Source organism: Lolium rigidum, unplaced genomic scaffold, assembly GCF_022539505.1.
Source record: "Lolium rigidum isolate FL_2022 unplaced genomic scaffold, APGP_CSIRO_Lrig_0.1 contig_34223_1, whole genome shotgun sequence".
Classification (NCBI taxonomy): domain Eukaryota; kingdom Viridiplantae; phylum Streptophyta; class Magnoliopsida; order Poales; family Poaceae; genus Lolium; species Lolium rigidum.
In genome coordinates, this window is record NW_025900264.1 from 143489 (window position 1) to 167805 (window position 24317).

The 24317-nt window shown below is 45.1% G+C and overlaps 1 protein-coding gene across 1 annotated transcript; it reads left to right on the forward strand.

The window, feature by feature from the left end:
* On the forward strand, positions 1–708 carry LOC124681133 (BON1-associated protein 2-like). Its single transcript, XM_047216085.1, has one exon. It carries the CDS (start codon positions 1–3, stop codon positions 706–708), a length of 708 nt encoding a protein of 235 aa, XP_047072041.1.
* The last annotated feature ends 23609 nt before the right edge of the window (positions 709–24317 follow it).

Genomic DNA, 24317 nt, shown 5'->3' on the forward strand with positions numbered 1-24317 from the left:
ATGGCGCTCAAGGGCACAACCAAGATCCCCGCGGAGTGCTCCTCATCGTCGTCGCTGTTCGCGAAACAGCAACCTCCGCCGTCGTCGCTGACGGACCTGGAGGTGACCGTGCTGTCCGCGGAGGAGGTCGTCCTCGGGGGCACCGTGCGGCGCAAGCCGCTCGACCGGGGCGCGTACGCCGTGGTGCACACGGACACGGCGGCGGCGCGCACCCGCGCCAACGACGAGGACGGCCACTGCAACGGGTACCCCTACTGGGGCGAGGCGTTGCGCGTGACGGTCTCCGATCGGGCGACAGCGATCGACGTGGAGATCTACCGCCGGAAGAGCGACGGCCGCGCCGAGTCCGTGGCGGCTACGCGCGTGCCCGTCGCCGACTTCAGCGTCGGCCCGCCGGGCCACCTGCATTGCCTCAGCTACCGGCTCTACGACAGCGGGTCGAGGATGGGGACCCGCAACGGCATCATCAACATCAGAGTCAAGAGGCTCAGCGGTGCGGCGCCAACGAAAGAGCTGGGGAAAGCCGGCAAGACCGTGGATGAGGCGGCGAGTGGGAGTGATGGTTCCTGCTGTGGTGGTGTCGCCAAGGAGGGGAAGGTGCCTTCGGCGGCAGTGGCAGGGGTGGCGGCGGCACCCGCCGGCGTGGTGATGGGGTTCCCCGTCGGGTTCAATGCTGATGGGCAGCCCAATGGCAAGGGATCAGCTTAGAGTACGTAGTAAAACCAATGTGGTTCCGAATTTGATCGTGCAATGTAAATGGTGATATTTGTGCGACTAGTAGTTGCGAGGATGTTGGCTTAAATTCGAGCAATCCGTATTTTAAAGAATGAAATTATTGTTTGAAAAGGATGCACTCTAGCTATTTGATCATGCAATGCAATGTATAAATTATGATATATTTGGCTACTATTTGCCATCTGGATGTTAATTAAGAATGTGCTTCTAAGGTGGAGCAGGGTATTTGCCACACCCAACCGAATTGGATATGTTGCAAAATTGAAAGATCAGCTAGCCGGAAGTTAGCAAAGCTGAGGAGTCGCAAACCAAATATAGAGATGGAAAATTTATCTTTCTCGTTGCAAATAGTTGGTCCAAATTAGAACTATATTTGTGTGTGTGGTTGATTATCCATCACTGCAACAAGAGTTAATGGGCATAGCTTCTGTGTTTTGTCGAAAAGTATATTCCTGATCTTTCGACGTTGGATAAGACGAAACAAAGTCAGTCTCTGTCACGATTTAGTAATGCTTGTCTGCTGGTCAGCCAATTTGATTTGTACTCAAGAGCTTCACGATGAAATCGACATGTTATTTCAACAGTTTTGCACTGTCAGGCCAGGGCATGGATTATGTCAGCAAGAAGACGTTAGCCTGAGATCACATCGTTCCCACCTGTGGACTTGACCGAAGTCTTTGCTTTGGGAACATGGTCTTGGTCAATGCTAGGCACATATTTCTTGTCCAACTGGCTTATAGTTATATGAGAGGAATTTCGTCTGCATTCTGCGCACCGAAACCCATCGCTTTGCCGGTCGTTCACCGGCAAATTCAGAGCGGGAAAACACTGAGTTCTTAACTGGGATGCGCATATTCAGAACGCTGCAGATCATCTCTGAAGCTTCCACCCTCTGTACTTGATCCAGCAGTTGCAAATTGCAATGGAGAACATGTTGAAGTCTAATCCTCCAAGCAGTGTAGCACATCCTGAAACCTAAAAAACGAGAAAAGTTCTTTCTTCGACTCTAAGCAATGCAGAACACCAGAACTGGAAGTGAAAGGTCAAAAGCAATTTGTACATTTTGCCTGCTTGGAAATATGGCTATTGTTCAGTTTGTGCCGATGTTGCACATTTCAATCTCAAACTAGCAGAAGTTAAGATCGCACGAGATTGCTTCGTTTTGAAAACTCTCTGCTAATTTCTTCTGAAATTTGGAAAGTTCAACTAGTCAGGGATATCCCTAGTCTGCCAAATAGTTTAGATGGTTCAGTGGTTCCCCATCATTCACATAAAACTGCACACTTTGCGTTTCTGAATTTGATCATGCAATGAAAATTGTGATATTTGTGCGACTAGTAGTTGTGAGGAATGTTAATTAGCTTAAATTGGAGCAAATCCTTATTTTAAAGAATGAGATTATTGTTTGAAAAGGATGCACTCTAGCCCTTTGATCATGCAATGCAATGTAGTTTATGAGAACAGTACTATATATTTTGCTACTATTTGTCAGGATATTAATTAAAAATGTGCTTCTAAGGTGGAACAGCCAAACAGGGTACCACAATGTGGCGACAAACAAATTGGATATGTTGCAAATTGAAATACCAGCTTTTTTCGATAATGAATTGAAATACCAGCTAGCCGCAGTTTTGCACTGTCAGGCTAGGCATCGATTATGTCAGCAAGAAGACGTTAGCCTGAGATATGTTGCAAATTGAAATACCAGCTTTTTTTCAATAATGAATTGAAATACCAGCTAGCCGCAGTTTTGCACTGTCAGGCTAGGGCATCGATTATGTCAGCAAGAAGACGTTAGCCTGAGATCGCATCGCTCCCACCCCCTGAACTTTGGATGTTGGATAAGACACAACAAAGTCAGACTAGTAATGCTTGTGCGCTGGTCAGCCAATTTGATTTGTTTACTCAAGTGCTTCACTATGAAATTGACATGTTATTTCAGCAGTTTTGTGGAACCTCCGCAGCACCTCGCCGCCGAGAGCCGCCGTTGAAACTCACGCCGCTGCTTGGGAGGAAGCCACCACCACGCGAGGGAGAGGGCCCCACCGCCGCCTGGGCTTCGCCCGGCGGGTCTTCCGGCGACGGCGAGGAGGAGGGGTGGACAGGGAGCGGGCTGGAGAGGTGGCGGAGGGATCCGCCCCCGTGTCGCGTAGGGTTGGGCGACGCGGGGGCAGTTTTTTCTCAGACCGTATATCATAATGACGAAATGGTCACCAAAAGTGGTGCTGCCCCCCCCCCCCCCCCGCCAGTGATGATATTGCTCCGCTACGCCTCCGGCAGCCTTAGGGTTTTGAAGGCGCGGCGGACCAGGACCCCTCGCCGGTAGGAGGTTTTTTTTTTGTTTTTTTGTTTAAGTCAGCGTCTTCTTCGAGATGGTGAGGTGGCGGCTACATCTTCAACTGAGTATAAGACCCCCCTTCCGCCATATGCTCGCTATAGTGGGGCGCCTGGAGTTGTGCGTCCCACCAACCTCCTAGAATCCAGTCGATTTTCGTGTTAGTTGGTGTGATTTCAGTTTTGGCTCATTCGATCCACGAGTCTCATCTTTGACGATGGTTGCTGCTCCGGTGTGCTTTTCCTTTGGGACCTTAGCATGCACACTCCCTGTTATGTGCTACAACAAGCTTTGTTCAGCTCTAGTGATGGAGGGGCGAGGATGGCAGCGCGCCTTCGGCTCGCACTAGTGTGTAGTCGTTGCTAGGTGGTCTAAAGATATATTTGTAGTTTTATTTTTTATTTTTTGGGTTCTTTGTACTATTATGCATGCTTATCAATAGATTTCAGTGGAATTTTTGGTAAAAAAAAATGTGGTGATTTTTTGCATTTTTCTCTAGTTTTGTGAGAAGAATTCCATTCACATTCTATGCGAAAACAATGTTAAATTTTGTGCTATATATTTATCTATGAATTACAAATATGTTGCACAACATGAACTACACATAGCTCTCAACTGGCAGATTCAGTAACATACCGCACTTGAGGATCATCTCTAAAGTTGCAACCACTAAGATGGTATGAGATTATTTATAAAAAAAAAGATGGTATGAGATTGCTTTGATTTGAAAACACTCACCTGATTCCTTCGAAAACATGGAATGTTCAAGTCCGAGATATAGCCTGCCAAAATCGTGCACACGTAGTGATTGTCCAGAAACTGGAAAGAATCTTACAGTACTAATGACGCCGATCTGCTCTTAATGAAACACGCAATCTGAAAGGATATACTGTGATATTTAGCAGATCATTTTTACATTCTTGGGGGGCGGATATGGGGGATTATTGCACCGTATTTTTCTCCTATATCTATAACCTCTCTCTATATAAGGAACGATGTGTAGACAGAACAATCATCATCTGGTAGCTAGTATTGATCAGAAATCAGACTCCCCCGTAGGCATCGTCAAACTTGCACCTTCTTGCATAGTCTCCATGGACAAGCACACGACCTCTCTCAACGCATCCACCGTTCTCCTGCTGATTCTTCTCACGTTCTTTGTTACGCATGCAAGGTGTAAGTGAAGACGCCTAACAAAAATATTAGTACAGCTGCTAAATTACAGAGCTAGCTTTTGGCTCCCGTGAGATCTACTTTTTTTTTATGAACGAATGCTAATGCTAATTTTTTTATGTTGCATAGGCAGAGTCCTGGAAACCAGGGATGATGAGAAGATAAATTTGCCGGGTGGACTATGCGTCGAGAGAGGAAGTGCTACAGATTGCGGCAGTAGTTCGGGTTTTTGCTACTGCTGTTTAGTAACGGGTATGTGCTACAAAGGCATTGACTTCTGCAACGAAGATTGCAAAAAATCTTCGGCTTCAGACATAACGATGACTAAGACATATCCTCCATTGGCCCTTCGTTAAGACCATGTATAGGTTTGTTGAAGCGATGATGGGGGTTGTGCCGATGAACAATATAGAATAATATTGGTGGCTACCACTGATCATATATTCCTTACCCTTTAGTTCGTGACTAAGTTTATTTTCTTCGAAGTCATTTTGTGGGATGTGTTGATCTTCCCAATTCATAGGAACAAGATACAATATTATTGTAAGCGGTGTATTTCAATTTCTCACAATCCAGATAAACATGTTAACAACTACGATGCACGGATACTTCAGAAAACTCACATATCCGTATCGGATACGTATCGGATACCAGTGGCAGGGCCGGTCCTGAGGTTTCGAGGGCCCGGGGCGAAACTGGAATCTAAGGCCCCTAATAGGAGCATCGAAAATGAATCGTTATACTCACATCGTCCTAAAATATAAGGTGCCTTTTAATATTGTTGGTCAACAACTTATAACTTTAACTATGGTTTGTACTTATAATATGTTCTCAAAATTTGTATAAATATATATATTAATTGAAAGAGATTTGCAAGACAATGCAACAATATTATTTATTTATTATGAAACCACATAATTTGTTATATAGTGCATTAAACACCGTTCAAAAAAACCTGGCTTATACTTTGGACGGAGGGAGTATGAAGTAATGCATAATGTTACCTCAAAAATAGCTTAGTATATCACGAGTGCACTTTCCGGATAACATGACGACACCGACATGTAAAGAAATAATTAGTAATTAGAAACAAGTGCAAAGATACACAATTACTAGATTAAGTCAACAAATGCTTACTGATCATCACGTGTTGAACTCACAGATCACGAGACCCAATGATATACTTGTATATTCCAAAATAATGAACAATTCCTTTTTTTCGAAATGGAATAATGAATACTTCCTATCAATCATCCCTTTGGAACAACTAAAACACAATGTTTATCACCATCAATCCAAGAACGATCTACAATTATCAGAAATTAGGGCATAGAATAGGCCACTTATATGGGAAGAATCGGAGAAATACATGTGGGCTGTCGCACCGTCCTGATGGCCAATTTCTTCTCCGTGCTCGTTTCCGATGTTTCCCCGCAGTATCTGATCGGGAGACAGCGAGGGCGGCCGTCCGCGAGCAGCAGTTTCTAGGGTCGGCAGTTTCGCGATTTGCAATGAACAGAAGCGTACACGGTACACGTACGTATATACACGCACCGATCGATCTCATCTCAATCTTCCTGAACCCTTCGTCTGGTTGCGGTAGTGGGCCTCTTTTATTTCCTGCGCTTATTTACTGCCGATAGGCCCTTGTACGCCTTGTACCTGAAGAAGGAGAAAAGTAATACATAGCCCAAGAACTGGGCCCCTAAAATTTCTGGGCCCAGGGCGGCCGCCCCGCTCGCCCTGCCCCAGGGCCGGGCCTGACCAGTGGATACCTATCACGTACATAGCAGCTGATTTTCCATTTTTTTTTAAAGAAACTAAACTGTTACTTGAGAGCTAGGTGGAGAAGCGACTAAGAGAGCGCTATAGTTGTGAAGCTTTTAGGCAAACAACCTACAGGTACTCCTATATGGTAGTTTTTCTGGTAAAAAATTAGAAATTTGTATATATGTTATTAATAATTATATGTATACAAATGTATCTCCGTATCCGTGTTTTTGGAAAATCAACGTATCGCGGTATCCATATCCGTATCGCCGTATCCAGACAACCTAGGTTAACAAGTATTAAGTTGTAAGTATTAAGTTATGTGTGTGTGTGTGGGGGGGGGGGGGGTGGGGGGGGGGGCTAGGAGTCGGATGCCGATTTGTTGCTTTCGATCGGACCAGTATTTGGCCGAAGGATCTAAACAACATTGAGCGTACGATTTCAGCAACGCCCACATGGCTCTTTCCCAGTAACCTCTCCCGTTATTTTAGGGATGGATCGCATGCATGCTTCATATAAGCTATTCCCAGTAACCGCTCTCGTGATGCACGCTTGCACATCTCGCTATTCTCTCCTGCCTTTCTTCTTCCCCAAAGTTGCTTCTTACATGGAAAATAGATATATCAGGAGATTGAACAATGAAAAGTCTGTGAACCATGAAAGACAATTTTTTATGCAGGAAGCATACCATTATTAAGTCGGTAGTTGTAATTCAGGGTGATAGAGTGAGCCATTTTTGGCTTTGGAAGCAATGAAACTAGTATTAAGAAGCACATATGTGTACAATCAATGGCCATGGGAGGTGCATCACGTTGAATTTCAGAGAAGCACATTCTTTGGCTGAAAGAAGCGTACAGATGATCCATCAGAAGCACTGTTATTGTTGAGGTGTCTATTTTAAGAATGAAGGAAGAAAGTACTACGTAGTATTTGGATTCGGACAGTGGCGAAGGACGAAAAAAATCTATGGTAGGGCGAACCTTGAATGATGTAAATACCAAAATAGTCCAAAAACAGTAATAATATTTTAATACAATAAAAACAAAATTATATTTGATTATAAGTAGAACCTAAAAAAATACCAATAATGCTAACTCAATGGCACATCTTTTAAAAAATATAATGTAATTCGAACAATCAAGACGTTTGATTATCTCCCGTTCGCACAACTCGGTTTTGATAATCTTTTTTTCTGGAAAATTCCTTTCAATTTTTCATGTCACCACGGGTAAACCCAATGTCATCTTAATGGTGTAATAATGTGGTCGGAAAAAGTATGACGTGCATTTTGAATATCTTAAAATCTTTGAAGTCTTGAATTCTATAAGTATGTATAATGAATAACTCAAGCTTATCTTGTATATACTAGGGTACATTCAATCATAAATCTATGCAATACAAGCAATGTTATTTACATTGAATCTAGAATACGAGTTTATGTTTGGAGGTAAAATAGTTTATGTTTTTGTTTGTAATCAATTTTGCGCAGTGTTCACCGAAACACGCATAATTTTCTCATGCAGAGTCCGTTTTCGACGTATAACCACTCAAAATTTTCAGAAAAAACACGCGCATCTAAGTGTATTCACCAAAATTTAAGGTAGGACGGCTCCGCCCTACCTTACCCTACTGGGAGCTTCGCCCCTGGGAGAGTGCATACATGAAACCGAGCGGCATTTAAATCTGCTGCAACTTGGCCTATCTATCATTGGTTAAGAAACTTAGAGCATCTCCAGTCGCGTCCCCCAAACCGTGCCCCAAACCGCGCCGGATCGAGCGTTTGGGGGACGTGTTTTGTTCGTGCCGCGTTTGGGGGACGTCGCTCCCCAGCCGCGTCCCCCAAACGCCGCCCCAAATGAATATTTGTGCACGAAAATAAAGGTTTTCATTCAATTTTGATTATATATTACAAAGTTTGAATGAAAACGGCTAGATTTCATCTAAAGCTAGACTACTGACCGCCCGACGGCGCGTTCGACGGCCCCGCCCCGTCGTCGCCTCCCCTACGCCGCAGCTCCTCCTGCGCGCGCCTCCTCTCCTTGCGTTCGGCGGTGGCCAGACGGTGCCGCTCCCGCCGCGCGTCCTCCGCCGTCCCCTCTGCGCCGCCTGGAGGGAGAGCTCGATGGCGCGACGAATATGCGCCTCTTCGAGGGCACGCGGCGTCGTCCTGGAGCTTCTTCTCCGACTCGAAGGACTCGACGAGGGCGCGTTGCTGATCGGCCGTCTCGTCCGGGTGCGGGGCGTCGTCGTCGGACCAGTCGAACTCGTCGTCGTCGTCGTCCTCCACCTCGGCCTCCTCCGCCTCGGCCTCCTCCTCCTCCATTGGCGCCTCCTCCTCCACATCTGTTGGCGCCTCCATCATCGCCGCCGCAAACGCGTCGGCCGCCGGCAACTGCTCCGCCCGCCTCCCCCATAGCGCCGTAGCGCCGACTCTCGCCGGTCGACGCTCCTCCGCCGTCGCTCGCCGGCCGGAGCTCGATCGACTCACGCCGCCGGCGCTCGATCGAGTCACGCCGTTCACCGCGAACGGCGCGCTGCCGCTCATCGCGCCGGCGCCGGCGCTCGTCGGCCCATCGCTGCTCCATCTCCTCCCGGTACGGGCGCCGGTCGCGCCTCTTGTCCCGTCGAGGCGTCGAACGCCGCAACGGTGTCGCACCGCCGCTCTCGCCACGCTGTTGCCGCCGCGGCCTCCTCGCCTGCGGAGGCAGGGGCGGAGAACGCCGCTAGATCCGCCGCCTGCCGCGCCTCACGCCGCCGGGCGGGCCTCCTCCTCGAGTGCCTCCTCGAGTGCCGCACGCCGCCGCCGGCTCGTCAATGGAGGAGACGGCGGTGGAGGGAAGTGGCCATCGCCGGGGCGGTTCGCCATTGCCACCGGTGATGGAGGAGACGGCCGTGGAGCGACGAGGGGCTGTGTTTGTTGCCGGCGGGGTGTGGCGGCTACCATTGATGAGCCGGGAGACCTTTTATAGACGCCGGCGTCGGGAAGAAAGCGCGGGAACAGACGAGAAGAGGCGGGAAGATCGCGCGGGAACGGGCGGTGGCGTGCGAACGCCGGCGACGCGTGGAGGCCGCGCAGCGACCGACGAGACGTCTCGCCCGCCCCTCCGTCGCCATTAAGGCAAAGATGCCGCTGCGCGCGAATAACTTCCGTCGCGAGGTAGGCGGCGGTTAGGTTAAAATTAACCGTGCCGCCGACGCGTCGGCCCCGCGCCTCCTCGCCTCTCACTTCGTTGTGTCCGGCGTGCCCGGTGCGTCCCCTGTGGGACGGGGACGGGCTCGGGGCGCTGGACACCGTATAGGGGCGCGCCGGACAAAAAAGGGCTTTGGAGGACGCGGCTGGAACGCTTTTTTTTGTCCGGCGCGCCCCAAATCCCTTTGGAGGACGGTTTGAGGGACGCGACTGGAGATGCTCTTATGGCGAGCCCACAACTGGATGTGAGCTTTTGCATATACAGGTAACCAAAACGAAAGTTTCAAGTTCGAAGTGTGACTGATCTTGGGCAACGGCCTAGGAACGGAGACCGACATTACCAGCGTATTTGTGCATCGGAATGAACTGATTCAACTTTCATTAGTTCAATTTTGATTTTTTTTCAGATTTGAAGAGTTTTGAAATTTGACCATTTTTTGTTTTAGAACATTTTCGAAATATGAAAACTTTCAAATTTTTACAGTTTAAACTCTGAATATTTTTGGAACGTTTTTAAAATTGGAACTTTTTTGAATTCAAACATTTCTTCAAATCCTTGGAAAGCAGGAAAATCGGAAAAACCGGAACATTCGTCGAGCAGACTCTGCGAGCGCGTGTAATAATGGGCCGGCCCATTCTCGGACCTAGCGGGCGTGCACTTGAAGTGCACCTACCGGGCCCATGTATGTGGGCGTCAACAAATGAGTAGCATTTCTGGCCTCGGATTGTTTCATTCGGCCCAGTCTAGCCCTTTGAACTGTGAACTATCGTTGCTGTTGACGAGATACACGATGCGATGCAATCGGTGTCCCGCTAGAAATCGCTACCACACGTTCTCCCTCCGCCGATCCGTGTGCCACGGTGCGCATGGAACGAACTCTACGAACTGCTTGGGCACGACTGTGCATAAATGAGTTCGCACACTCCAAGACACACACACGAGACACGCGTCGATCAAAGTTTTGTGGGTAGGGCTGCAAAAAAAGCTCGATAGGGATTGACTCAAAAAGAAATGAGCCAGGTATAAGAGCAACTACAATAGAGTCAGTCAGCTGACTATACGACATTAAATAATACTCCCTCCGTTCCTTTCTATAGTGCCTATAGATTTTTGGCATTTGTTTCAGAATATAAGGTTGTAGCTTAGCTTTTTTTCAATTATCCCCTCCCCGTTCAGCTCCCAAATCGTCCAAATCTCTCAAAATTGTTATGATAAGTTAGGAAGATATGGATTTCCCAAATTTTACGTTGATCTCAAATCGTTCAGCTAGGGGTCTTGTGTACAAAATACTCTTGCGCTAATTTCCGTGCCAAAAAACAATAAGCACTATAGAATGGAACAGAGGGAGTATATTTTAGATGAGTTGGAGGAGAGAAAAGAGGAGAGAGAAGGGAGGTGGGCTACTATACAATAGCCAGCTCTTGCATGTGCTCCTAGTCACCTTGTGAGAGTGAAATGTGGACCATATATTAGTAAAGTACTACATTCTTATAGCCAACTATTGTACATGTTAGCTATATGATGACTACAAATGATATGACATCTTGTTATAGCCAACAGTTGGCTATACTATTGGAATTGCTCTAATCATCTTCTATAGCTAGATCAAAGAATGACTCGGTCTTGACCAATGCTAGATCGCTCAATTAAACACCATAGATTGAAGAAAAATATATTTATAATGTTTATGCTATATATTAAAAATATTATAATTAATTATCTTATATGATGTGGGCTGAATTTATTTCTTCTACTTTCAATGAAATTTAATTTAAAAAATCTGAAAGTTGAACGTATAGCTTTCATTTGTTGCGGAGGATATTTTTCTTCCTCCATATGTAAATATTTTTTTATTGTTTTTCATAACTCAAAACTAGCTTCAGATTGATTTGGGATTGGTTGGTACAAGCTGAGTTATAACCAAATTTTACAGCTCGACCTTTACTGGAATTTTGGTATGAGTCAAGCTGAGTCTGACCACGAAGCCCGCTCCCCCGCTCCCCGAAAAAACCCTAGGCTCCCACCCCCCGCTCCCCTTCCTCCGCCGCCGCCAGAGGTCCCGCCGGGCAAAGCCCAGGCGCTGACGGCGGCGGCGGGGCCTGATACGTCTCAAACGTATCTATAATTTCTTATGTTCCATGCTGCTTTTATGATGATACTCACATGTTTTATACACACTTTATGTCATTATTATGCATTTTCCGGCACTAACCTATTGACGAGATGCCGAAGAGCCAGTTGCTGTTTTCTGCTGTTTTTGGTTTCAGAAATCCTACAAAGGAAATATTCTCGGAATTGGACGAAATCAACGCTCAGGGTCTTATTTTTCCACGAAGCTTCCAGAAGACCGAAGGGATTACGAAGTGGGGCGACGAGGCGCCGCCACCATAGGGCCGCGTGGCAAGGGTGGGCCCCGCGCCGCCCTATGGTGTGGGGCCCTCGTGCCTCCACCGACGCTGCCCTTCTGCCTACTTAAAGCCTTCGCCGCGAAAACCCCAGTACCGAGAGCCACGATATAGAAAACCTTCCAGAGACGCCGCTGCCGCCAATCCCATCTCGGGGGATTCAGGAGATCGTCTCCGGCACCCTGCCGGAGAGGGGAATCATCTCCCGGAGGACTCTTCATCACCATGATCGCCTCCGGATTGATGAGTGAGTAGTTCACCCCTGGACTATGGGTCCATAGCAGTAGCTAGATGGTTGTCTTCTCTTCATTGTGCTATCATGTTAGATCTTGTGAGCTGCCTATCATGATCAAGATCATCTATTTGTAATTAATGCTACATGTTGTGTTTGTTGGGATCCGATGAATATGGAATACTATGTCAAGTTGATTATCAATCTATCATATATGTTGTTTATGTTCTTGCATGCTCTCCGTTGCTAGTAGAGGCTCTGGCCAAGTTGATACTTGTAAATCCAAGAGGGAGTATTATGCTCGATAGTGGGTTCATGCCTCCATTGAATCTGGAACAGTGACAGAAAGTTCTAAGGTTGTGGATGTGCTGTTGCCACTAGGGATAAAACATCAATGCTTTGTCTAAGGATATTTGTGTTGATTACATTACGCACCATACTTAATGCAATTGTTTGTTGTTTGCAACTTAATACTGGAAGGGGTTCGGATGATAACCTGAAGGTGGACTTTTTAGGCATAGATGCATGCTGGATAGCGGTCTATGTACTTTGTCATAATACCCTGATTAAATCTCATAGTAGTCATCGTGATATATGTATGTGCATTGTTATGCCTTCTTTATTTGTCAATTGCCCAACTGTAATTTGTTCACCCAACATGCCATTTATCTTATGGGAGAGACACCACTAGTGAACTGTGGACCCCGGTCCATTCTTTACATCCGAAATACAATCTACCGCAAACTCGTTCTTTATTGTTCTTCGCAAACAAACATTATCTTCCACACTATACATCTAATCATTTGTTTACAGCAAGCCGGTGAGATTGACAACCTCACTGTTACGTTGGGGCAAAGTACTTTGATTGTGTTGTGCAGGATCCACGTTGGCGCCGGAATCCCTGGTGTTGCGCCGCAGTACACTCAGTCACCAACGACCTTCACGTGATCCTTGACTCCTACTGGTTCGATAAACCTTGGTTTCTTACTGAGGGAAACTTGCTGCTGTACGCATCACACCTTCCACTTGGGGTTCCCAACGGGTGTGTGCTTTACGCGTCATCAGGGCCTCTCCCTCGCGCGGTGGCGGCCTCCTCTTCCGGCGGTGGGGTGCGTGACGCGGCGGCGCTCCGGCGGCGAGGTGCTGCAGGAATCCGGCGTTCGGCGCATCTCGGGTCGGCGGAGGTGCTGCTCTCCCCCGCGATGGAGGCGTCCCCTGCGGCGGCGGCTGGGAACTCAGGGCCCGCCGTGACGGCTGCAGGCCAGCGCGTGGACGCCTGTTGGCGTCGGCTGCTGGGCACCATGGAGGTGTCGGCGGCCGGCCGGGCGGCGGCGGGCTGGAGTCACACCCTCCAGTCCCCGTTCTTCGCACGGTGAGACGGAGGTCAGCACCTCCCTCTCCGACGACGGCATCGTTGCTTCTCGACGGCGGTGTGGCCAAAAGGCGGCTCCTTGCGGCGCTTCTCCGACGGGCTTGGGTTTGGCGGCAGGACCGGGGAGAAGTCGATGCGTAAGCTGGCGACGGCGACGTCCGTGGGCGCCGTCACCTCGCTGGAGGCGTCGTCATGGTGCTGCTCGCTCTTCCCCGCGTCGAACATCGGGGGAAACCTTGATCCGGTCTTCGGATCAGGCGGCGGCGGCACGGCTGTGTCGTTTTCCTTCTTGGAGGCGTCGCCTAGATGGTTCGGGAGTCCTCGGTGCGCCATTTGGAGTCGGTGGTGGCCGCCGCTCAGAGCTTGGGCTTCCGGGGCGCTATGTACACCTTCGGTGGCACTTCTTCGTGGTCGACGCCTCCTTCGATCTGGTTCAATCCCGCCGTTCACTCGCCGTCCCTGGGCACTTTTGGGTGGGCGGTGCGTTGGCTTGTGCCATCTTGAAGTTGGAGTTGACTTCCCGGAGTTCCTTTCTTCGGTCGTGACGCGGCCCAGTAGCTTAGTGTATCGTCTCCTCTGGATCGTGCAAGGCGAGTTTGTCGTTCGGCTGGTGTAGGTGGTGTGTGGCGTCGTGTTTGTATTGGGTTGCCTTTGTTGGCGTTGTTCGGCCGTCTTGGCCTCTTCTTCTATGGAATTTGATGCACCTTCCAGATCGAGCCGTTCCCCCATCCCCTTTTTATGGCTCTACCATGCTAGCTAGCTACTAGCTCAGTTAAGCTGCTCCTCGCCGCCGTCTTCGTTGATCCATCAGCTCGCTCTCCCGACGTCCCGTCAGTACAGGAGAGTAGATACGCGCGCGAGTACGAGCGTACGTCTCCATCGGCCAGCCGCCGGCTTCAATGCGCCGTGCACGGCTAGCTGCCGGCGACCGGTGGTTGCAGGCATGACTCCATGGCAGTTCACGCGAGTCCATAGTTAAAACCATGCTGCATGTCCATCTATTGCTACTGCTAGTAAAGATCTTCGCTGAAAGCGATGATGATCGTGCTGTGCAGGAGTAGGTTATTGCCCTAGGCCAGCGGCGCATACTACCAGCTTGCGGCAGGACATTTACAGCCATGATAAGCTTTTGTGTCCACCAACATTAACTTTCGAAGAACATGGCTCAAGTTATTACTCCACTAAAGCTGGTTCATCTGCCCTTATCTTTTCTGTTACGACCACTAAAGCTGCATCCTGCATGCCTAGCTAGGAGCACTCTCATGGTTATTGCCCTTCTTATAGGATCAACAACTCTCGGAGACCATTTACAGCGAAGATAATGTGTCTGTCCAGACACCACAGAACACACATTAATTAACTTTGAAGAACATGACGAAGTTATTTGTAGTTCAGTATGGAGTGCGGACACATGGAGCTCCTGCAGGGCCGGTCCTGAGGTTTCGAGGGCCCGGGGCGAAACTGGAATCTAAGGCCCCTAATAGGAGCATCGAAAATGAATCGTTATACTCACATCGTCCTAAAATATAAGGTGCCTTTTAATATTGTTGGTCAACAACTTATAACTTTAACTATGGTTTGTACTTATAATATGTTCTCAAAATTTGTATAAATATATATATTAATTGAAAGAGATTTGCAAGACAATGCAACAATATTATTTATTTATTATGAAACCACATAATTTGTTATATAGTGCATTAAACACCGTTCAAAAAAACCTGGCTTATACTTTGGACGGAGGGAGTATGAAGTAATGCATAATGTTACCTCAAAAATAGCTTAGTATATCACAGTGCACTTTCCAGATAACATGACGACACCGACATGTAAAGAAATAATTAGTAATTAGAAACAAGTGCAAAGATACACAATTACTAGATTAAGTCAACAAATGCTTACTGATCATCACGTGTTGAACTCACAGATCACAGACCCAATGATATACTGTATATTCCAAAATAATGAACAATTCCTTTTTTTCGAAATGGAATAATGAATACTTCCTATCAATCATCCCTTTGGAACAACTAAAACACAATGTTTATCACCATCAATCCAAGAACGATCTACAATTATCAGAAATTAGGGCATAGAATAGGCCACTTATATGGGAAGAATCGGAGAAATACATGTGGGCTGTCGCACCGTCCTGATGGCCAATTTCTTCTCCGTGCTCGTTTCCGATGTTTCCCCGCAGTCTCTGATCGGGAGACAGCGAGGGCGGCCGTCCGCGAGCAGCAGTTTCTAGGGTCGGCAGTTTCGCGATTTGCACTGAACAGAAGCGTACACGGTACACGTACGTATATACACGCACCGATCGATCTCATCTCAATCTTCCTGAACCCTTCGTCTGGTTGCGGTAGTGGGCCTCTTTTATTTCCTGCGCTTATTTACTGCCGATAGGCCCTTGTACGCCTTGTACCTGAAGAAGGAGAAAAGTAATACATAGCCCAAGAACTGGGCCCCTAAAATTTCTGGGCCCAGGGCGGCCGCCCCGCTCGCCCTGCCCCAGGGCCGGGCCTGAGCTCCTGCTCCCCCTGAAGCTCGGCACTTTTCGAAAATAATATCTAAATTTTTTAAAAAAATCTATATCTCTTGTACATACACACATAAATATGATTTATATAAACGTGCACTAGTAGAAAAAGCAACATTAGTCCCTGGTTGCGCAACCAGGATTGCGCAATCAGGACTAAAGGCCCCCTTTAGCCTCGGTTGTGTTGCAAACCACGACTAAAGGGTCTCCACGGAGCTGAGCTCGAGCGCCCAAGCTGGAGGGGCTTTAGTCCCGGTAAGTAACAACTCCACGTGTACAGTGTAGGAGCTCCTTTTTGTTCTGTGTTTTTTTTTTCATTTTGTGTTTTCATTTTCATTTTGTGTTTATCATTCAATTCTTTTTCAATAAGTGTTTTCGTTTTTATTTTGTGTTTTCCATTTAACTCGACGTAGTACATACAACAATGAAATAACCATTACACAACATCATCATGAATATAGAGATCGAGTGACCTCTTTCTTTGTCATGCATATACAACATAATTTCTCTTATGATCCCTATTGTCTAAATATAAATTCCCTATGGTTTTCTCCGGTTGGAGATACGATCTCCCTAAGTAAGAATCCCGTCGATTCCTCTTGAACTGCTCATACGCGATCCTTTAATAGGAGACCATCCCGCATCCGTTCGATCTAATTTAAAGAAGAGGATGGTAATAAAATAAAATTGTCAATATTGTTTACGTACTGCAAGTTGTTGTAGAATTCCGCCCCATGCCGTCTGGTGAATAGACTCGCAAACGTTGTATCCACATAAATTATTCCCGTCTTCCTGCCTCGAACACTTCATGAGAATAGAGTTCAATCAAAATAAAAATCAAGCATTATAATGGTATTGAAACAAGAATCAAAGAGATGCACGGACCTAGCTATAGCTCTACTTACATTGAGATCTCAAAATTCCAGCTCATGTTTCCATTCACCCCTAATAGCATTGACAAACCATTTGCAAACCCCACCTGGCAAAGAAATGAGTAAAGGAGTTATTAATTACTTGATATCAGGAAATGAACGAAACATGCCGATATGGTGCGATAATGATTGAAATTACCTATGGAGCAGTTCAATCAGATTCGCCCACATCTCATGGTTTTTATGTGCCACGTCCATGACAAGTACTATTCCTTGGTCAACTCGATCGGGGAGGAAAGAAAGATCGGGGTAGACTGATGATGGCCCTGCCCCGTCCGGCGTCCTAGCCATTCTAACCGGGACTAATGTGCCATTAGTCCCGGTTCGTAACGCGGCCGGGAATGATGCTCGGGCAGCTCCCGAACGGAAGCCATGTTTTCGCCTACTGGTGTAAAGTATTGTTTAAAAATATGGTATATCCTGGACTACAAGAAAAATAAAATAAAATATGGCTCTAAGTAGGCAATTAAAAATATGTACCTGTAATTCTTTTCAGGAATTTTGAAGTGAATAACATTTTTTGAATATTTTAAAATCCAGGCTCCCTTTGGAATTTCTGTTTTGCAATATAGTTATGTATTTAAATATAATTTGATATGCTGGCACTGCAACTCTTAACCTAAAATGTGCAAAATAATTCTTTTGTGCTACTAAATATGCTTTGGTCATTTATCTTGGTTATTAAAATTTCATTTTGGCCGGTAGCACTTCATGTATGTGCTATTGCACATTTTGCAACATTCTGTTTTTCTTTTGTAATGTGCCCATGACTATTTTGTGCCACTGAATATATTTTTTCTTCCATTCATTTTTCCACTATTGTTTTTGGTAGACCAAACTTTAATTTTCCTAATGTGCTAAACAAATATGTTACTAATAAGGATTTTCTAAACGGTTACTAATAGTTTTTTCACTTGCATGTGTTTCTTGCATTTTATTTTACTTTCACTTTCATTTGGTCGACATTTTTCACCGATTGTGACAGTCAACTCGTGAGCCAAAAAATTCAAGTGGACTGATGTATATTCAGACCCAGTTAAATGCCGATCTGGCGATCTTTACAATCCCTGAAACAGATGCCAGCGCTCAGGCTATTGCATTCACGTTATTGCCCTTCTATTACGACCAACAAGTCACATAATAAGTAATTCGCAGGCCATCTACAGTCAAAGATAATTTGACTGTCCATAAACCTCTGACCACACATATATTTAAGAACATGCTGAAGTTATTAGTAATAGCAGTATGGAAGTAGGGACAGTAGGAGCAATTCACTATCGTTCTCATCGATCGCTCAAAGAGATGCGAGCACTCTGACGATTCTATGCAGGTTATTGTCCTTCTAGTATTCATCGATCGCTCGAAGAGATGCGAGCGCTCTGACGATTCTGTGCAGGTTATTGTCCTTCTAGTATTAAGATACACACGCCACAGATTTATAGCTTGCAGGTCATTTACAGTCAAGATAATGTGAGTGTCCAGACACTCCAGTCCACACATTGATCTTGAAGAACATGCTGAAGGTATTAAGTAGAAGTAGTACTGTAATTAACTGTCTATCTGATCATCAAGTCATTTAAATGAGAATTTGAAATTTGGTTCCAGGAAAAAGCACGTGTGCATCAATGTAGCCTGAGTGGCACTATAAATGTGCGGTACCTGTAGCAGTAAAAATTTGCTAAATCAAACTTCAGTGTTGGTGTGCAGGCACTGTTTACTGTAAATTATTCAAAGCAAGTGGCCAGTGTACGAGACACTACGCTTGTTTCAGTCAAGCCACGAATCATATAACGAGATATGAAATCTGCACGTAAAGATCGCTTGACAAAGAAAGTAAAGCTTTACACAGAGTGTCATAATGTTAGCAGTCGCTACATGAGTAATCATTCATTCATTGTTTCAGGTGTAGTTAAACCTAGTTAATGAAACCTTGCAGGACGATCTGGTCGGTCATTACGTCAATTGAAACGGACACATTTAGGCGGGTTCCACCATATCTGAGAAAAACATAATTCTGCCTGACCAGCTGCCATGTTATCTCCATATCTGTCTAACTCTATCCCTGCCTCGATGTATATGGCACTATTACCCGAAAGCGGTAGGAAACAGCAGAACTGCGAATTTGAAAGTACCACTAAAATTTACTCCACTAAGAACTAAGCCTATAGCTGAGTTGGTAGGGGGCATGTGCTTAAATCACCCACAGATAATAATTTCAAGCTGCTTTACAGTTATCTGAAAACACTAGCTCTACCACTACCACGGAAAGTATAAGTAATAATGAAATTCCATTGTCTGGAAACCCTTACCACTCTTGTGACAAATCCTGCCCTCGGATTCCATCGTCTCGCAACCCTTACCACTCTTATGACAAATCCTGCCCTCGGATTACATCGTCTCGCAACCCTTACCACTCTTGTGACAAATCCTGCCCTCGGATTCGTCGTTGGTGCTATCGTCCCTCTTATTTCGTGCAAAAATTTCACCGATATATTAATAATCGTCAACATAAGTACAAACATTTCAATAAGTAATAAAAACAATTTACAGATATGTATATAACCACCTAGTGACGACTACGTACAAACACTAGAGTGATCTCCTTACAACCCAGTTATTCAGTTGTGTCATTACATATAGGTATATAAGGTCTCTTGCGTCGCTCCATACACTCTTGTGTCATTATCCTCCAATTTATGAATTAGGCTGAAGGTCTCAAGTTAACCTTGCAGGACAAGCAATCTAAATTAGGCCGGACCCAACTGGGACCGGTGTGCCTACGGCCGAGTCCGGCCGACTACTGAAGTCAATGTTACTGAAGTCTTGCATGTGACTACTCAAAGTAAATGCACTTAGAACCGGGAAATGCACTTTGCCTCGTAGGAGCATATGCTCCCATTATGTGAATCCATATTTTAAATTGTTAAAAAATTCTAAACTAAATTTTTACATGTACATCTAGACATTTTATGTTAGTACACAAGTTTTCAGAAAAAAAAATATTTTTCTGTGCCTCCTGTAAAAAAGACAAATTTTAATGATGTAACACGACTACGTACGAGACATTTTTTTTTTGTCTTTTTTGTACATACCACACAAAATGTTGTTTTTCCAGGAAAACTTGTGAACAAACATAGGATGTCACGATGTATACCAAAAAAATTATGTCAGATTTTTTTTGACATTTTCAAAAAAAAAAATCTATAATGGGTGCATATTCACGCGTGTGCAAAACGATGGTGGTAACTCAAGTTTAGTCGAAACGTCTATGAAGATAACTTTTGCTTCCTTGTTGGGATCGCTAGCAAGCCGAGAAAATATCAAGCAGCTAGCAAGGTAGCGAGAAGATGATACGAGGACAAACAACCTTTTCACCCCTCCTATGCTCTAGAAGTTAAAGAGTACTAATATCTAAACAAGATAATTGTGCTTTTTAAATCTCCGATCGGATGTGCGTCACGCATACAACATGCAAACCTCTTAAAAAATTGTATATACAAAACTAAACGTAAACACATTTACGGTACACCTCAATGCCACATTGTTCCGTGAATGTACGCCCGTCTATCATGTTTTATGCTTAATTTTATCTACATTTAAATGGATTCATGATAATAATATGCTTTCGGGTGTAAAAATAATGCAATTTAAGAAGCGATCTGCACTTTGATATATTAAATAACATTTAATAATAATAAAAGGAACCAATAATAATTATCATTAAAAGTTATTTAATATATGTTGCGCGATGACAACTTTTTTTCGAAACGGGGTGTGCCTCGGCCTTTGCATCGGTTGATGCACACATCCTTATATTAATAAACTGATCATTCAAAGTTTACAATTCAAAAGATCAACGAGGATCGATACAAAAATCAACCATCGAAACAAAGAGAAAACAATGGAAAGCTGCTAAGCTGATGATGCATCATGTAATCTCTTAACAGACCGCCAAATAGACTGGTAGAAAATATCCTGGGCAACCATTCGAAGGCGGCTGCATCGAGAAACCATGCACTCCCGCTGATCCTCTAGGAGTAAGAAACACCAAAGCTGGATCTAGGGAATCATAGTGTGAATAAGCTGCAAAAAATTAATAGAGTCCTTTAAAAAAAAACCATATCATTTCTGCAATTCTAAATTGACCAACATAAAGCTGAAACACCGATGCAGATCCTAGCTTTATCAGTTTTGTCAGTTCCATTAAGCCAATTTCCAAACATATTTGTGACATTGGATGGAGATGGAATGTTATATGCAGCAAAAACCACCCGCCAAATAAGTCTAGCAAAAGGACAGGAAATAAACAAATATTCCACTGATTTCTCGGTGTCAAAGAAGGAGCATTTCGTATTACCATTTCAATTCCGCTTTGCTAGATTATCACGGGTCAAAAAGACTTTCTTACTAAGGAACCACATAAAGATTTTTATTTTTAGTGAGATTTTTATTTTCCAAAGATACTTACGAAGTTATCTTGTATGTCCATTCAACATATCACCATACATAGATTTAATAGTGAAATTTCCTGAAGATGTTAGACCCCGAACGAACCTATCTTGGTCATCATTTAAATTTATATCCATTAATATCTAGCATAGGTGAACCCATTGATACCATTTATTGCCGATCAGCCTTCTCCAAAAACCAATATTTAACGGAGTTGAACTGTCAACACCCGGATTTTTAAGTCCAGATGCCTATTATGCCGTACATCGCAATCCCAGGAATATTATTTTTGCGAGACATAATAGATTGATATCACAGCACATCATTCATTACATACCATAATCGTCTTACAAATAGAGGATCACATGATCCAGTCTTACAACATAGTGGATCTAGAGATCCAAATACAAAACACATAGCGGAAGCGAAGTAGCGGTTGCGGTCCATCTGTTACACAGGCAACTGTTGACGTCAGGAGTAGTCCTAGTTATCATAGACGTCCTGTTGTCCATCTTCTTGGTTCTGGTACTCCTCTTCATAGTCTGGCCATTTGAATAGCCAGGGACAAAGCCATGAGTACTTTAAAGTACTCGCAAACTAATACTAATGTAAGTACTATCAACTATGGTAAGGGGGTGCTAAGCTCTAGGTTCATTTGCATAAAGCCAGCTTTATTTCATAAGCACTTTAGTAATAAAAGACTCTTCATTTGCCTAACTTACTCAAGTGGGAACATTAGTGTCATTCCCACAACTCTGTTGGGATTCAAGTCAAATTCACTTTTCAAGTTCAAGTCACAAGTCACCAGTCACATGTAACATTTTTGAAAAATTCTGATGACGGAACAGTATGACCTTTCCAACCGTCCATAACCGTGGACACGGCTATTCGAATAGTTTTACACTCTGCAGAGGTCGCACACTTTTGTCACAACATTTGCAATAATCCGTCAGGTTTAACTGGCCCTGATTTATCACACTCCGTGTGCGGACTACCAACCATAACCTTTCACTTACATACCCTAGTATAGGCGCCTCTCTCCATGAGCTTGGCCTCCCAGTGAAGACAAACCGTCAGCCTGGGAACTGCACAGGGCTTGGGCCAGACATTCACCTCATTTCACGTCATTTCACATCATTTCATATTTCAATGGAGGCAGCCTCGGCATAACCCCTATGACGCTTGTTTAGAGGGAACCCATACTAAAGCACATTAAAATTTCCAGTTAAGCCCTTGATACGTCTCCGACGTATCGATAATTTCTTATGTTCCATGCCACATTATTGATGATATCTACATGTTTTATACACATTATATGTCATATTTATGCGTTTTCCGGAACTAACCTATTGACGAGATGCCGAAGGGCCAGCTTGTTGTTTTCTGCGTTTTTGGTTCCGTAAATCCTAGTAAGGAAATATTCTCGGAATCGGACGAAATCAATGCCCGACATCCTATTTTTCCACGAAGCTTCCAGAACACCCGAGAGAGGCCAGAGGGGGGCCACTGGGCCACCAGACGCCAGGGTGGCGCGGCCAGGGCCTGGGCCGCGCCCCCCTGTTGTGTCACCGCCTCGTCGACCTTTCGACTCCGCCTCTTCGCCTATTTAAGCCTCCTCGACCTAAAACCTCGACACAGAAAAGCCACGGTACGAGAAACCTTCTAGAGCCGCCGCCATCGCGAAGCCAAAATCTGGGGGACAGGAGTCTCTGTTCCGGCACGCCGCCGGGACGGGGAAGTGCCCCCGGAAGGTTTCTCCATCGACACCACCGCCATCTTCACCAACGCTGTTGTCTCCCATGAGGAGGGAGTAGTTCTCCATCGAGGCTCGGGGCTGTACCGGTAGCTATGTGGTTCATCTCTCTCCTATGTACTTCAATACAATAATCTCATGAGCTGCCTTACATGATTGAGATTCATATGATGATGCTTGTAATCTAGATGTCATTATGCTAGTCAAGTGGATTTTACTTATGTGATCTCCGGAGACTCCTTGTCCCACGTGTGTAAAGGTGACAAGTGTGTGCACCGTGTGGGTCTCTTAGGCTATATTTCACGTAATACTTATTCGCTGTTATGAATGGCATAGTGAAGTGCTTATTTATATCTCTTTATGATTGCAATATGTTTTGTATCACAATTTATCTCGTGTGCTACTCTAGTGATGTTATTAAAGTAGTTTATTCCTCCTGCACGGTGTAATGGTGACAGTGTGTGCATCGTGTAGTACTTGGCGTAGGCTATGATTGTGATCTCTTGTAGATTATGAAGTTAACTATTGCTATGATAGTATTGATGTGATCTATTTCTCCTTTCGTAGTGTGAAGGTGACAGTGTGCATGCTATGTTAGTACTTGGTTTGGTTATGTTGATCTATCATGCACTCTAAGGTTATTTAAATATGAACATTGAATATTGTGGAGCTTGTTAACTCCGGCATTGAGGGTTCGTGTAATCCTACACGGTTAGTGGTGTTCATCATCCAACAAGAGGGTGTAGAGTCTAGCATCTATTTATTTATTTTGTTATGTGATCAATGTTGAGAGTGTCCACTAGTGAAAGTATGATCCCTAGGCCTTGTTCCTAAATATCGCTATCGCCGCTTGTTTACTTGTTTTACCGCATCTTTACTTACCGCAATATTACTACCATCAACCGCACGCCAACAAGCACTTTTCTCGGCGCCGTTACTACTCGCTCATATTCATTCATACCACTTGTATTTCACTATCTCTTCGCCGAACTAGTGCACCTATTAGGTGTGTTGGGGACACAAGAGACTTCTTGCTTTGTGGTTGCGGTGGTTGCATGAGAGGGATATCTTTGACCTCTTCCTCCCTGAGTTCGATAAACCTTGGGTGATCCACTTAAGGGAAACTTGCTGCTGTTCTACAAACCTCTGCTCTTGGAGGCCCAACACTGTCTACAAGAATAGAAGCACCGTAGACATCAAGCACTTTTCTAGCGCCGTTGCCGGGGAGGAAAGGTAAAAGGCACTCATACTCCGGTCCCAGGTAAAGTACTTTTCTGTTACCGTTGTGTGTGTGCTCGAAGCTATTTCCTTTAGATCCTGCAATTGCATCTTTTTGTTTCTTGTTTACACTAGTTAGGCATAATGGACAACAATGAGCTTCTTATTCTATTTGCTGATTTAAGACATGGATGGTTTGATGCGAAAATTAAA